The sequence below is a fragment of the Kogia breviceps genome, chromosome 4 (genome assembly GCF_026419965.1).
Source record: "Kogia breviceps isolate mKogBre1 chromosome 4, mKogBre1 haplotype 1, whole genome shotgun sequence".
Classification (NCBI taxonomy): Eukaryota; Metazoa; Chordata; class Mammalia; order Artiodactyla; family Physeteridae; genus Kogia; species Kogia breviceps.
Genome location: NC_081313.1, coordinates 146,366,443 through 146,382,076, shown reverse-complemented (window position 1 = coordinate 146,382,076; position 15,634 = coordinate 146,366,443). Strand labels below are relative to the sequence as shown.

Sequence of the window (15,634 nt, the reverse complement as noted above, 5' to 3'; positions counted from 1 at the left end):
TGTACCTTTTCTTGGTGTTGTTCATGCCTGGAGTGTCTCCTGTGCCTGCTCAAATCTTGATCCATTCTCCTTTGTACTGTGGAAGTTTGTCATGCTGGCTACTGTCAGAACTGATTTTACTTAAGTTTCTTGTTAAGCCACAAACCACACATTTTGTATATTTTCTGTTTTTTGTGTTTGTCTGTATTTTTTGTTTGTTTGTTTTGTTTTGTTTTTCGGTACGCGGGCCTCTCACTGTCGTGGCCTCTCCCGTTGCGGAGCACAGACTCCGGACGCGCAGGCTTAGTGACCATGGCTCACGGGCCCAGCCGCTCCGAGGCGTGTGGGATCTTCCCGGACCGGGACACGAACCTGTGTCCCCTGCATCGGCAGGCGGATTCTCAACCACTGCGCCCCCAGGGAAGCCCTGTTTGTCTGTATTTTAATGTTTCTCTTCAAGAAATATTATGGGAAGGGAAATAGCCAGATGTAAAGAGCAAAAAAGTCATCGTGATCTTTAAATTGTTAGAACATGTATCTGCAATCATGATTATAACGCACTGTGGTATGTCTTAAAATAGGAAATATATGTCCCTTCGCATAAGAGCAGCAAACTCAGTGGTGTTAGTGGGCGTGTGTCATGGAAGTAATCACAAAGCAGGTGACTGTTAGTTGGAGTCCTGAAACATTAGTGTGTGTTCCCTGTGTCCAGTAGTGGTCTGGAGGGGTCAGGAAGCCTGCCTTTCAATTTGAGGGAGCAGAGGGTTTGAGGTCCTCTCTCTTCTATGGCTCTAGTATACTGCATAGGAGCTAATAAAATACTGGGTTTATAATTGACATTTAAATCGCTGATTGATCATCAAGATTGGGAAGTATCATTGGAAATGAAAATAGGAAGAGTCTTCAGATTTTTAGGTTTTTCTTTTTTTTCCTATGTCTCAAAAGGTATGTAGTATTTTACTGAGTGGTTGGGAATACAGTTTGCAGTATTCAGTGTATTCAGTTTTAGTATCTAAAGACAATTAAACTGCTGCTGTTAACTGGAGTAACACTTTGTTACTGACAAGTTTTAGAATGCATCTGTTCATCAGTTACCTGTTTGGGAAGACTGCAGTTAATGATTTTAAGAATGTGGCTATAAACCTCCAATTGACTCAAGAAAAGCAAATGAGTCAAGATTGACAAATGTATATTGTGTGTGTGTGTGTATGTGTGTTTTTCCCTTTTAGTTATTTGGCAAGCTGTAAAGAACTCTATCTCTCTGAAGACAGTAAACTTCATGGGGTGTAATGTGACATGGCAGGGAGCAGATCACATGGCCAAGATCTTAAAGGTGATTTTTTTTATGTTTGAACTTTCATGAAAACATACGTGATTGACGCACATTAATATATTGATACAGATGGCAGTTAATTTTTGTCTTTTGACACATGTGAGTGCAGCTTTCGTTGTGTTGAAAGAATATGACCAGTTTTCAGTTTGGGATTCTACCATTTAGTAAAGATAGTCCACTTAATTTTAGAAATAAGAGATTTAATATATAATACATAATAATATTTTTATGTATTATTTACTGAAAACGTTGATTGTGATACTGTGAAAAATTATGCCATTCTAGTCTTCAAGACTTAAATGAATCAAGTGTTTACCAGCTGCTGTAGTTTATAAGCTAATAAAAATCACTACATCACCAATTTGTAAATATAGTTTTTAAAATAATGCCTTAACAACTTTACAGTGGTTATAATGACTGTATTTAGGCCTAAAGTTATTTAATAATTTGACACGAAGCCTTTTTAATAGTTTGATGGTGCAGATCAGGGATGGGCAAAGTATGGCTGGTGGGCCAGATCCAGCCCGTCGCCTGGTAGAGAAAGTGTTTTTGGAACGTAGTCCCATCCATTGTTTAGAAAGTGTTTTGGGAACATAGTTGCACCCATTGTTTACATGGTAGCTATGGCTACCTTCACCCTACGCCAGTGGGGTTGAGTAGTTGCAACAGAAACTGTATAGCCCACAAAGCTGGAAATGTTTAAATTTAGATTTTAAAAATTGAAAAATTCTTTGATCCTATAGAGGGCAAGTCCGTTGACCACTGAGATTGAAAACAGTCAAGAACACGGGTGCCGAAGCCAAATGGCCTAGGTTCCAATTCCCTTTCTCCCATTTCATAGCTAGTGACCATGAACCAATCACTTAACCTCTGTGCCTCATTATGAGGTTGAAATGAACTAATTTGTATAAATAGTTTGTAATTGATTGCTGTTATTAGCAATCACTAATTTGTAAGTGATTGCTGTTATTTTTGCTTGGAGCTTTTAGAAGTTATTATTAATAGAAAAATGACACTCATGATTTTCGTTGTAGAGTGTCAAAGGCACTTTGAGTCCTTTATTTTTTCAAGAATGTAATAAGACTTTTTTCATTTAAAGTCACTGTTCCATATTACCAAAATTTATTTTATGAATATAAAGAATTGAATGTCTTTAAGACAAGACTTGTGGTGAAATGTGAAACCATTATTTTCCCAAGGCACATCAAACTTGCTGTGCATAGTCCAGGCCTCTAAAGTCTGTGTGCATACCCTAGGTAGCACGTGAGATCCATTTTATAATACACTTTTTAAAATAATGCCTTGGACTTCCCTAGCGGTCCAACAGTTAAGACACTGCGCTCCCAATGCAGGGGGCCCAGGTTCGATCCCTGCTCAAGGAACTGGATCCCACACACATGCCGTAACTAAGAGCCCACATGCCACAACTAAAAGATCTGGCATGTCGCAACTGAAGATCCGGCACAGCCAAATAAATAAATAAATATTTTAAAATAATAATAAAATAATGCCTTGGATTTAGGAAAAGAAAATATTAGAACCTATTTGCCTTTGTATCATTTTAAAACTATCTGTGTGGAGTATAATGTACATACATTATATGTATAGAACTTTGTGTATATAATTTGTTAATAAATAAGATGCATATTAAAAAGTTTTCTTATGGGTTACCCTACCCAGTCAGGTGTTTGGAGACCATTGGAGGACAGAATGATGACATTTAGAGCCTCAGCAATCATAGAATTTAGGACCAATTCCCTGACTTAGAAGCTAAGGAAAATAATTCATAGACTGTCATTGAGTTGTCCAACTTTACAGAACTGTTCAGAAACAGGTCATCCAGTGGCTGGCATCTAATCAGTGACGGACTAGGATCTGGGTCACTGGACTCGTAAACCAGAATGACTTTTTAATTTCTCAGCTTGATTCCCCTGCCATATATGCTTGATATGTGTGTGTGAGTGAATCTCTGATGTAATAAGCCATACTCAGTAGGCACACCCTGTTTCCTTATTCAAGCATCTTAATTTCATCCCGTGAAATCTGTGAAGTATCAGACCACCAGAAGGCATGCAGACACCTGGGCTGAGAGTCTTCCTTCCAGGAGATCTGATCTTGACTGTATGGCTGGTTTGAGGAGCATCACTCTGAACTACAACACGCTCATTGGTGACCTGGGTGCAAGTGCTTTTGTGGAATCTCTTAGTGAGGATTTGTGGCTTGGAGGTCAATTCTAAAATTGAAACTATTGAATTTTTAATATGATATATGCTTAGCTTTTGGCATGATACTGTTGTGATAGGATTTTTTTAAAGCCTTATTTTTCTGATAGGTTTTATTTTGCTCGTAAACTTTCTCTACGAGTTGCATATATTCTTTTTTTTTCTTTTTTTTGTGGTACGCGGGCCTCTCACTGTTGTGGCCTCTCCCGTTGCGGAGCACAGGCTCCGGACGCGCAGGCTCAGAGGCCATGGCTCATGCGCCCAGCTGCTCCGCGGCACGTGGGATCTTCCCGGACCGGGGAACGAACCCGTGTCCCCTGAATCGGCAGGCGGATTCTCAACCACTGCGCCACCAGGGAAGCCCTGCATATATTCTTTATAGAAAATGCAGAGTTACAAGAGAACAATTACCTATAATCTTAATACGCAGACATAATCACTGTTCATCTTCGTGTGTATACTTTCAGTCTTTTTTTTTCTATGAATATATTTTGTCCACTTGGGGATAACAAAAATAAAATTGTAATATACTTGCTATTTCATATTCCTGCTTTTTTCATTTAATGATGTATCATGTAGTATTCCATCTTATTGATGTCCAATAGTTTAATCAGTTCTTTGCCATTAGATTTAGACAGTTTGCTTTTCCCTGTCAGAAACATTGTGAATACGTTGTATATACGTCTCTGTGTCCATTGGGATTACTTCTGTAGAGTAAGGAACTAGAAGTGGAATGACCTGAGTGTGACATACTTGTAAGACTTTTGATACACATCGCCGAGTTACCATCCAGAAATGCTATGCCAGTTTGTAGTCCACCCCAACAGTGGACGTGAAGCCTGCCTCTCACAAACACTGGCTTGTAGCACTTGTAAAAAAATGTAAAACTACAAAAGTGAGTACCTCTCCATTTTCTGTGCCAGTAGGATTACTCCCAATTTTATAACTTTTTTCAGTTAATTTAGTATGAGCATTTTGGCAAGTCAGTAAATTTGCATCTCCTGCATCGTTTTTTGTGATTGTTCAGTATTCCATTATGTGAGTATGCCACAGTGCACATAGCTTATCCATTCTTGTATATAAGCTTTGTCGAGTTTCTCACTTACAAATAGTACTCTGATATATATCCTTACCTATATCTCTGACTATTTCTTTTGGTTAAATTCTTAGAAAGAGAGCTGTTGGATCAAAAGGGTATAGACATGATTTAAAGGCTCTTCTTACAGAATCTTGGCTTAATCTGATAGGAGAATAACCACATTTTGTTTTATTTTGTATTCATTTGATTTACTGGTGAGGTTTACTGGCTGTTTGTATTAATCTGGCTATTTGGTTAATTAGAGCGTGTGTCCATTCTTCTGTAGTGAGAGCTTGTAAGGCTTGTATCATATCCTGTCAGATCCGTATGTCTGACTTGCTATTTCTGTGTGTCATGGGGGTGTTGAAAGACTCCAGTTACTTTAACGTGATGGTCCGCACAACACTTAAAAAAAGACTCACCATAGTTTCCTTTCATGGAATAGTTTTAAATACCTGTGCTTTGGTGATGATACCTTTGGTTTAAATGAGTAGTTTGTTCAGCCCCAGAACGACTGGAATTCATGATCAGTTTATCTGGGTTTTGTCTGACTTTTTATGGAGAGAGTTCTTGACCATCATGCTTTCATGATAGGTTTTTAGTATGTATTGTCTGTTCACACATTGTTTGAATTTGTTATTATTTGTATCCTCTTAGACTTGTCTTTTTTGCTCTAAAACTAACACTTATTACATTTCTTCTATTTTGTTTTCTCCTTTTAAGTAGTTTCAAGTGTGATTTAGAGCTGAAGATCATGATCCAAAGAATGCCGTGCATCTCTGACCTCCACCAGTTTTTGCTCGTGAGGTTTACGTGCCACTGCCGCCCTTGCTAATTATGAACTGAGATTCATTTTGTGATGCTTTTTGCTCATAGGTTATATACAGTTCTTCTTCTGTATACAGTTATACAGTTCTGTAATTGTAAACTATGTTGGGTGATTTATTGGTACTAAAGCCAGGGTTATCATTGCACATCCAAGAAGAGGTTTTTAAATTGGATTATGCATTATGTGTGTGCGTATAGGTTTCTGTTGTTTTTCCATACCCCAAATTACAAGCCTGCCATGACTTGTGTTGTGCAGGACTCTTCCACACGTGAGAAACTGAGAGTTGTCTATATGTTAAATCTGTAGAGTTAGCCAGTGACCTTTTGTCTTTCATCAAAAGCACTTGACCTGCAGCACTGTGGCCTCACCAGTGAAGGAGCAAAGGCTTTACTAAAGGCCCTTGAAACCAACAGAACTCTGCTCATTCTGGTAATAAGAAAAAATCCACCGGTTGGTATGTGGTCACTTTTTAAAATTGATTAACACATAGCAAAACAAAAAGAATTTGTTCACGTATTGACAGTTTTTAAAACTTACTGTGTTCAACTTTCCTCATCATATACAGTTGGCCCTTGAACAACATGGGGTTAGGGGTGCCGACCCCTACGCAGTTGAAAATCTGGGTAGAAGTTTATAGTCAGTGGTTCCGCATCTGTGGATTCAACCAACCTTGGATCGTGAAGGACGATAGTACATATTTATTGAAAAAAAATCCATGTGTCAATGGACCCGCGAGGTACAAACCCATGTTGTTCAAGTTTCAACTGTACTTTTCTAGTGTTGCACTTCCCTTATGTTTTTAGCAGATGATGTTGTAATTAAAGTGAATTATACTTGTAAATTCTTATCTCTACTCTGAATAGAAGTGACCCTAGATACTAAGCCTGCTTCCACCAAGAGCATTATTTCTTTCCTGTGCAACCTCTGAATTCTTGCAAGGAGTACTTTATTCATTTGTCAGATTCACAGGTAATTTTTTTTAATATCTTCTGTGTGCCAGATACAGGTTTAGGCACTAGGGCTAAAGCAGTGAACCAGACAGACAAAAGTCTTGCCCTCATGGAGCTTACATCCTAGTGAAGGAGTTCAGATGGCAATGAATAAACAGATAAGTAACATAATTTGAGATAGTAGGAAGTGCAGAAATATCTTAATGTAAGGAGAGTGAGGGGGGGCGGGTAGGACTCCATTGGATAGGTTTGTTAGGGGACAGCGTCACTGTACAAGTGGCATTTGCATGGAGACCTGAATGAAGAGAGGAGCAAGCCACGGAAGATCCGGTGTAAGCACATTCCAGGACAAGGAGGCCGTGAGTGTGCAGACATGTAGGTGGGTGGAGTATTTCAGGAGAAGCAAGGAGGCCGACATGGCCAGAGGACTGAGTGAAGTAGAGTGTGGTATGACATGAGGTCAGGGTGCTAGCCAGGGGTCTGATCTTATAACGTCTCGAAGGCCAGAGTACAGATTTGGATTATTCTAAATGAGTAGTGGGTATTGAACTGGAAAAAGGCATGATCCAAATAGTATCTGAATAAGGTGAGCTGGTAGAGAGAATGGACTTGGGGGGATAAAGAAGAGAAACAGGGAGACCAGTTGGGAGACTATCACAGTGGTCCAAATAAGAGATGTTTCTGGCTTAGCTTCGGTTGAAAGTTTGGAGCAAGTGAAAAGCGCTTGAATTCAGGTTGTGTTTTGAGGGTATAGCTAACAAGGCTTGCCGATAGATTGGATGTGGGGTATGAAGGAAATAGTAACACGGAGACAAGTCATTGATGATTATGTGTGCAACTGGGTGGTATCACTTAGAAGAAGGGGGCCGATGGGAGGAGCAGCTTTTGCGGGAATATCAGAACTTTGGTTTGCTCTCTTAGATGCCCTTTAGGTATCTAAGTGTCTGGACAGTGCTCAGACTCTACTTTCTATCCAAAGGTATCCAAAGCCACTTTAGATGCAAAATGTTTAAAGTTGACCTTTGCTCCTGCCAAAATCTTACCCACTGTGGGCAGTCTGCAGTATGTCATCTTAGGTTTCTGAGGAAGAAACTAGCATACACAAAGGAGGAAATAAGTGTACAAGTGCATAATGTAGATTTCATATTTAATTTTATGGGGAAAGCAATAATTAGTTGGCTTTTGGTTTTAAATGGAAATAGCCACTCATTGGGAAATAATTACTCTAATTTCAATTTATTTGACTTTAAATCATTCTGTGATGAAAGCAGTTATGAAAAAAGGTCTGCAGAATGGAAGGAGTGCCAAGTCAGAGCTATATAACATGTTTTAATTCTCTCAGAAGAATTTCTCTTTGTTGGTTTTATTTTATTTTATTTTATTTTTTGCGATACGCTGGCCTCTCACTGTTGTGGCATCTCCCATTGCAGAGCACCGGCTCTGGACGCACAGGCTCAGTGGCCATGGGCCATGGGCCTAGCTGCTCCGTGGCATGTGGGATCTTCCTGGACCGGGGCACGAGCCCGTGTCCCGTGCATTGGCAGGCGGACTCTCAACCACTGTGCCACCAGGGGAGCCCAAGAATTTCTCTTTAATGGCTTGTTTTTCTTTCCTTCTTAAAAGAAAATTATCAAGGTACTTTCTGCCATCTTATGTTTTTATTTTTTTTTATTTTTAATAACATCTTTATTTGAGTATAACTGTTTTACAATAGTGTGTTCGTTTCTCCTTTACAACAAAGTGAATCAGTTATACATATACATATGTTCCCATATCTCTTCCCTCTTGTGTCACCCTCCCTCCCACCCTCCCTAACCCACCCCTCTAGGTGGTCTTTAGTGCACCACGGCTGGTGGATCTGCCATCTTAAAACTAAGTTTTTATTCAAATGAAATGGCTTTTCTGTTTTTGAAAATGGTGTGTGATGCTTTAATTTAGCTTCCCAGAAATGCAGATTGAAGACCTTTTATTAACTTAAAATATCTTAATTTGCAGTGAAGATCAAACCCTCCTCAATTACCTGTAACTTAAATGGCATATTTATCATTTCTCTCTCAGTACCAATGGATAAGTTCTCCATCGGTGAAGGAACCATCCAAAGCTGCTAGACAGAAAAAGAGAACTATAATTTTGGGAAGTGGTCGAAAAGGAAAAGCTACTCTTAGAATTGGCAACTCTTTCTTTTTTTTTAATGCTACTAGAACTTATACCCATTATATGTCCGGTGGGCTAAAATTAAAACAGCCTTAATTGTTATGCCTCAACGTTTAATTATTTCCTGAATGGTTAGCTGTCAGTATTATTTGTGGTTCTTATGGAATGCACCTAGGAGGTTCCTGACACATAGTGTTTAATATGTATTAGATATTAATTTTACTATGATAAAGCTCGTGAAGTGACAAAATCCATATCCAGATATGAGGTCACCTTTTCTCCCTTTCACGTGGGGTGCAGGCCTTGGGAAAGAGAGGGAAGCATGTGATGTGCCTAGTGACAACCCCAAAATAAAATAAAGCAGGCAGAGCCCTTGGCGCTTTACAGATATGAATAGCTTTTCTTGTCATCAGAGCCCTGTGAACAGACAGTGTTGTACAGCAGCACAGGCAGATTAGGGTCAGGTACAGCAGGGAAGTGGATCAGGCAGGATAAGAACATGCGGAGAGTTGGCGGGGGCTGGTTCCAGAGGCTTTATTTACTAAAGAAACAACAAAAATCACAGATGATAATGATGGTTTTTTTTTTCCAAATATACGAATCAGTGGAAAAACTAGAAATGATCATGTTCAGAATTGTGATCAGTTGTGTCTAAATATGTAAAAGTCAGTTACTTTCCCGTAAGCCAGAAATAACAATAGAAAACAAGGAAAGATCCCATTCATAATAGTCACAAAAATTAGTAAATATCTAGAAGTCAGTTCAGTGTTCACCTGAAAAAGTCAGTGCAAAAGGATAGATGAAATATTTTAAACATACATGTTAACATTAATAAAATATAATGTTAACATATGATCCATCAACATATAAAGCCACTGGCACTGGCAGAGGGAAAGACAGATCGGTGGAAAAGTCCAGAAACTGGTCCCTGTTTACTTGAGAATTGTATTTTAACTTAGACAATTTTAAAGTCTAACTTGACTTTTTGTCTAATTGACTGATTGAAGCATTGCTAATTCATTTAAACAGAAATTAGATATTGGCATCACAGCATACACAAATTCTAGTCAGTCGAAAAGATGCAAATGCAGCTAAATGCAAGAAGCAAATACACAATACAGGAGAGAATTTCTGTGTAACTGTAGGGAGTACAGAAGCCTTCCTAAGGAAGCCATAAAACTCAGAGGCCATAAACTGAAAGATATTTAATTACATGAAAATTTAAAACTTTTCTACAGTTCAAGACATAAACAAAACAAAATGACAGACACAAAAGTTTGGTAGTGTATTAACATATAAAGGTGACTGTTGATACAGAGAAGAACCCACCAATAAATGAAAAAGGATAACCAAATTTTATAAAGGCAGGGGGTGGTTTCTAACTGTATGAGCAAACAACTCAGAAGAAACACAGCTGGCTACTAGACAGATGAAGAGGGGCCAACTTCTTTAGGAAATGCAGGTTAAAACCATGGGATTTTCTTCCCCTCTGATGGGCAGAAATTCTAAAGACTGATAACATCTGGTGTAGACAGGGGACCAAACACACTTTGAGTATGTTAAGTATAACAAATGTGTTCAAATTTGGAGCGAGGCTTGCAGCATCCATCAAAGTTCAAAACTCTCTTGCTCTTTGACCAAAGACTTTTACTTCTAGGCACCTGCCCTCTGCCAGTACTCTGCCTTGCACAGAGCGTGCATCAAACAGGCACCCGCAAGTCCGATGTGGGAGACTTACGTAATGGGGAAACTCTAGCGACAACCTGGATGTCCTTCGGGAGGGGTCTGATGAAGGAAATGAGGATCCATCCGTGGTAGGGAGGAACGTGTGTGTGGAGCTCGGGGAAGGCCTGTGAGCAGACTGGGAAGATGGCCTGATACGTCATCAGGTCCAAAGGGAAAAGAGCAGGTGTAGAAAAGGACATGTCTATTATTCCACTTAGAAACCCACAGTGTTTGTATTTGTAAATACTATATATGTATATATGTACATATTGAAACACGCATATATACATGTGTACACATTTGTGTATCTGATCCTGAAAATGCACAAAAGACTGTTAATGGCAACCACCTCAATGGAAGGGAATAGATCTTTGTATTTTTAGTCTAGTTTTCCTAATCGTGTGCAAATTTAGACTTAATTTTTTATTTAAAAAATTAGGCAGTCAGGAGAGGCCTGGTGACTCTTTTGTGGGCTTCTCTCACCTCAGGATGCACTCTTCACACCCTTTCTTGTTTCTGGTTTGTCTTTTGCAGCAGACACCACTGAAAGGAGCGTCTTGTCATCCCTTGCCAACCGCCTGCGGTTTTCTTGCGCCCTCTAAACCCTCACCACCTTTGTGAGCTGCTGTTTCCTGCTGAGGTGAAGCCTTTGCCCTCACACACACCCCTCTGGTACCTTGGGAAGTCCCGGGGTTTCTCAGTGGGCATTCTAGAATACTCATCCCAGAGATGCAGTGGGTTTTTCAGCCACATGCATTTGGGGAAAACTGTGTTCCTATATGAATTATCCTCTTGGGAGTTCACGATTCACCAGAGCTCTTGAGACGCTCTAGGAAGTTGAGTCAAGAAACCCTTGTAGCCCTGTTAATTCAGGATTTCCTAAATTTCTGTGACTGACTGTGGTACTGCTTTTTCGGTCACAACCATCCTCATCAGCTTCCATCATAGACTCCCTGGGCAGCGCTGCTCAGACTCTGTCCTGGAAGCTTTACAGTCCCAGGATTACCCGCTGCTTCCACGCCCAGCCGGCCCCGTGCTGGCGCTCTGTCAGCCTGGCACCTTCTCCCTGCCCCCAACTCATTCAGGCCGCAGGCCCTGCCCCCGCTCTGGGATTTGGTGATAACACCTAGGATCGGTGGCCCAGCACAGCCCACGGCAGTGCTCCGTGTGGCTCACAGGGTTTAATACACACAATTGGACCCCTTAGTGGAAAATGGGATGATGACTTAACTGCAGGTGTCTTATTTCATAATCCCCGTGTCTCTGAAAGTGGGAAAAACACACTGGGAGGGCCATATGTTTTAAGTAAAAGGGAGACTCTGTTTCTCTGTGGGAGTAAAGAAAGGGCCCTCACAGTTAACAGGTAACATAGGGAGTTTGTGCTGAGTCTGTCGTGTTGGGCCTGTTATACTCATTTCTATGAACCTTGGGTCCCTATTGACATTTGCATTTACTGCCCATGCTTGAAACTCCCCAGCGTCCCTGTCTTGGTCAGGAGCCCTGATTCTGTGGACCTAGAAGTTCTTTGTGGGAGCTTTCTAGCAGGCCTCTCCCCCAGGGTCCCCACCTCCAGCCCCTATGTCGGGCATAGTGCTTTTTCGAAAACACAGAGCTCCTTGTTGTGCAGACCTGCATGCTCCTCGTTGATCCGATCGATCCAGTTCCCAGGAGAGCGTGTCTGCAGGGCCCTCTGCGGTCTGCAGTCCTGCCCCCAGCCAGGCACCCAGCACCCCAGGTGCTGCAGAGAACTTGCTGGGGTCCCCAGTGCCTTGGCAGAGACAGCTCTCTGCCAGATGCCCTTCCTTCGTCTCCCCCTGTCCTGCCCCTCCCACCTCCCTTCCTCTGAAACCTTCAGCCTTCTGTCTGGCAGAGTTACTTGCTCAGCTCTGTGCTTCCACAGCGCTTGTCGTGTGGCCTTTGAATTCCCTCCACAGCCGTTTTGCCAGGTTGCAAGCAGCTGATTCCCCTCATCGTTTTCTTCCCTCAGCCCCACACCAGGGATGCTCTCGGGCACCGTGCAAATTTAATCTTCAATTTCTAGTTGTTATGACATTGTTGCTGTCATGGTACCACCTACGTTCACAGTAGGATGGGTAAATGTGTGGGGGATGACTGTAAAAACAGATTCTTTGTAAATGCAGGTTCCTAATTCTTCCCCCTTGTAATATGTTTTCCCCTTAAATCACGTGTCCTTTTAGCTGCTCCAGCTCTATCATTGGACTGTCACCTGGGGAGCCTGAGGCAGCAGAATATCAAAGAGGGTGGACCTACATTTTTAATGTAAATGTCAACCCGGATACCTACTAGCTGTGCAACGGGGGGCCCAGAATTCCGGCTCAAAGCCTATTAGCAGATAGTTGGTTTCCCTGCTTGCGTATCTTCTGTCTGTCGCCGTGCACTTGACTCTTATTAACTTTCACAGGAATTATGTGTGTGCCGTGAGGGGTGAGCATAGCTTTGAATGGGGGCTTCCTCACACTGCTTTTCTGTCTTGTTTATTTTTAATGAATCCACCCTGTAGAAGTGGAAGAATGACAGGATGTGTTTGAGAAAATGGAGAGAGTTATTACATATTTTCCCTGTAATCCAGAATAGCATGCCAGCTCTTCTTCTGTTTGTCTCCTTTGGTTGTCAGTGGAAGATAATTTTGGCTTGCTGACTTTCCAAATGAGAATCTGAAGTCCAATACAAACATACCCTAGGTGAAACGTGACCCATTCATTTTTGAGAGTCTGTATGAAGCCTTTCCAAGGTGTGGAGAATAAAGAGACAGATTTATTGGCTTCAATAGATACATACATAGCATTGAATGTGTTCCAGACACTGTTCTAAATTCTATCAGTTATCTACTTTTGCATCACAGAACACTTCAAGACAGTGACTGAAAACCACAGCCATTTCTTGTGCTCAGGATTGTTTTCAGTCAGCAGGTGGGGCTGGGCTTAGTGGGGTGGTTTCTGCTGCTGGTCTCATCTGAGATCACTTATTCAACCAAAGTCATCTGGTGATCCACCTAGAGTCTAAATGCCCCCCACCCCCCGTCATCTGTCTGGCAGCTGGTGCTGGCTGTGGGCTGGGCCTGTTACTTCCAGCAGGCTAGCTCGGGCTTGCTTACATGGCAGTGATATTTTCAGAGGGCAGGTAGAGGAGCTGCATGCCCCTTGAGGCCTCAGCTTGGAAGTTGCACAGCATCACTCCTGTTGCAGTCTCTTGGTCAAGGCAAGTCCGCAAGGCCAGCCCAGATTCAAAAGGTGTGGAGCACTAGGCCCCACCTCTTGCTGGGAGGGCTGCAGAGAATTTGTGGCCATTTAGTCCTCACATCAGAGAGGCACAACAGAGAGATTGAGTCACCTGTTCAAGGTCACACAGCTCGGGACATTACAGTGTTTTAAGTGCTTTGAAAGCTGCTGCTCATTATTTTTAAATTTTACAGCCACTATGCGGACGAACTTATTGTTTTTCTCTGCAGCCTTGTAGAGAAAGGGTCATTCACATTGCTGTGTGACTGCCATGGGTTGGAAGCTTCATATATGTTGTAGCATTGAATTGTCATAACTAGTATGAAATGGAGATATTATTATGATTCCCAATATTCAGATGAGGAAACTGAGGCTCTTGGAAATTAAGTATGAGTCGAATAAGAGACTGTTAGCTCACTGTTCCATATGCAAGAATGGTCTCCCTATGTAAATTATAAATGTCTTGGCACAGATCTGTTTTTTAATCTCTTGTTTGCATCTGAAAAATGGTTTTTTAAACTTTTCTGTCGCTTTGTTAATGGCAGTTGCACATTACAGAAAAAAAGCTGGAACAAAAAACATGTTTTCCAGATGTCCAGTGGTGCCCCAGAATAGAAGCAAGATGAATATTCCATTCCGCATTGGCAACACCAAACGAGATGATTCTTTAGAAAAAAGATTTCTCGACAAAGCTCTTGAACTCAATATGATCTCCCTGAAAGGGCATAGTTGGTGAGTACACCTCCCATCCAGAAGCTTGTCAGAGAACTGGTTTAGTTTTCAGACGCTGAAGGAAACACATGTAGGAGGCTTCCCATCCTGGAGTAGCAGGTACTGTAACTCGTTGGGAAAGACCATTTGTTACGGGGGTTCTCCTGCTGCTGCTTACAGACCCCTTAATACAGTTCCATGGCCGAGAGCATGGGGGGGCCACACTTTCTAGGAGCTTTGGTCAGAATTACCTTTGAAAATCTCTGCTCTGACAGCACAAAGGGTGCCATCCCATGTCTGGTGCAGCTGGCACAAGCCTGTTCAGTGTAAGAACAGACACTGTTGCTCCCCTGAACATCAGAGAGAGTAGTTAATTCTGTAAGCTCCATGGAAGATGTATGTTCTCACGCATGAGAATAGCTGCCCGCTCCCTGCCCCCTGCACGGCAGGCTCATCGAAGGCTTGAGCTAACCTAGGTTACCTGTGAGCGTTAGGAAGGAATTTTCTAATGACTGAGATGTGTGATGCTCCTGGCCACCTGCGTTGGCTTTCAGGTGGGAGGTTGGACACGGTGGTGTCAGGTGCTGCGACCCTCGCACGAGCTGTTGAGGGGAAGGAGGGTCGTCGTGATGCTCAACCCGGTGCTCCTGCTCTTAGCGGCTGCATCGGTGGTTCTTCTGGGTCCGTGGGAGGCATTCGGGCCTCTCTGCATAACGCTGTCACCATCGAAGATGTCCAGAAGCTGGCAGCCTTTGTGAAGCATTTTTTGGAAATGCACCCGCTATGAGCACATGCTAACCAATATACACTCTGCCCTTGAACAGTGTACAAAATTGAAAGTCACTTGGGCATGGCTAAAAAACCTAAACACACACAGTATTTTTCTCGAATGAACATGCTTATGATAGATTTTCTTCGTTTTTCAGAGAACAGCAAAACATCCACAGCTATGCCAAGCTGTTGAAACTTAACCTTAATTATGACTTGAACTGGAAGCTTTTAAAAAAACTTCTCTTGGGGCTTCCCTGGTGGCGCAGCGGTTGGGAGTCTGCCTGCCGATTCAGGGGGCACGGGTTCGTGCCCCGGTCCGGGGATCCCATATGTCACGGAGCGGCTAGGCCTGTGGGCCATGGCCGCTGAGCCTGCACGTCGGGGCCGGTGCTCCGCAGTGGGAGAGGCCACAACAGTGAGAGGGCCACGTATCGCAAAAAAAAAAAAAAAAAAAAAAAATCTTTTCTTGCTTTTCTACCAAATTCTAGCTCCTGTTGTCTTTGCTTCTACTTTTTCTGCGTAGGTCTCATATTCATAGCCGCCTGTGGGTTTAATTATATGCAAATTGCAGGTTATTGTTTATAGAGACATACAGACACACAGCATGGAGGGTGGGTTGGGCCTTCTAGGTGCTGAATTCTGA

General features: G+C 42.1%; 1 protein-coding gene across 1 annotated transcript; it reads left to right on the top strand.

Annotated features, from left to right (window-relative positions):
* Positions 1 to 525: 525 nt before the first annotated feature.
* Positions 526 to 15,007, top strand: LOC131755771 (centrosomal protein of 78 kDa-like). Its single transcript, XM_059062397.1, has 8 exons — positions 526 to 544; positions 1,209 to 1,312; positions 3,364 to 3,538; positions 5,782 to 5,895; positions 7,642 to 7,704; positions 8,448 to 8,561; positions 14,055 to 14,241; positions 14,878 to 15,007. Exons 1-8 carry the CDS (start codon positions 526 to 528, stop codon positions 15,005 to 15,007), a joined length of 906 nt encoding a protein of 301 aa, XP_058918380.1.
* The last annotated feature ends 627 nt before the right edge of the window (positions 15,008 to 15,634 follow it).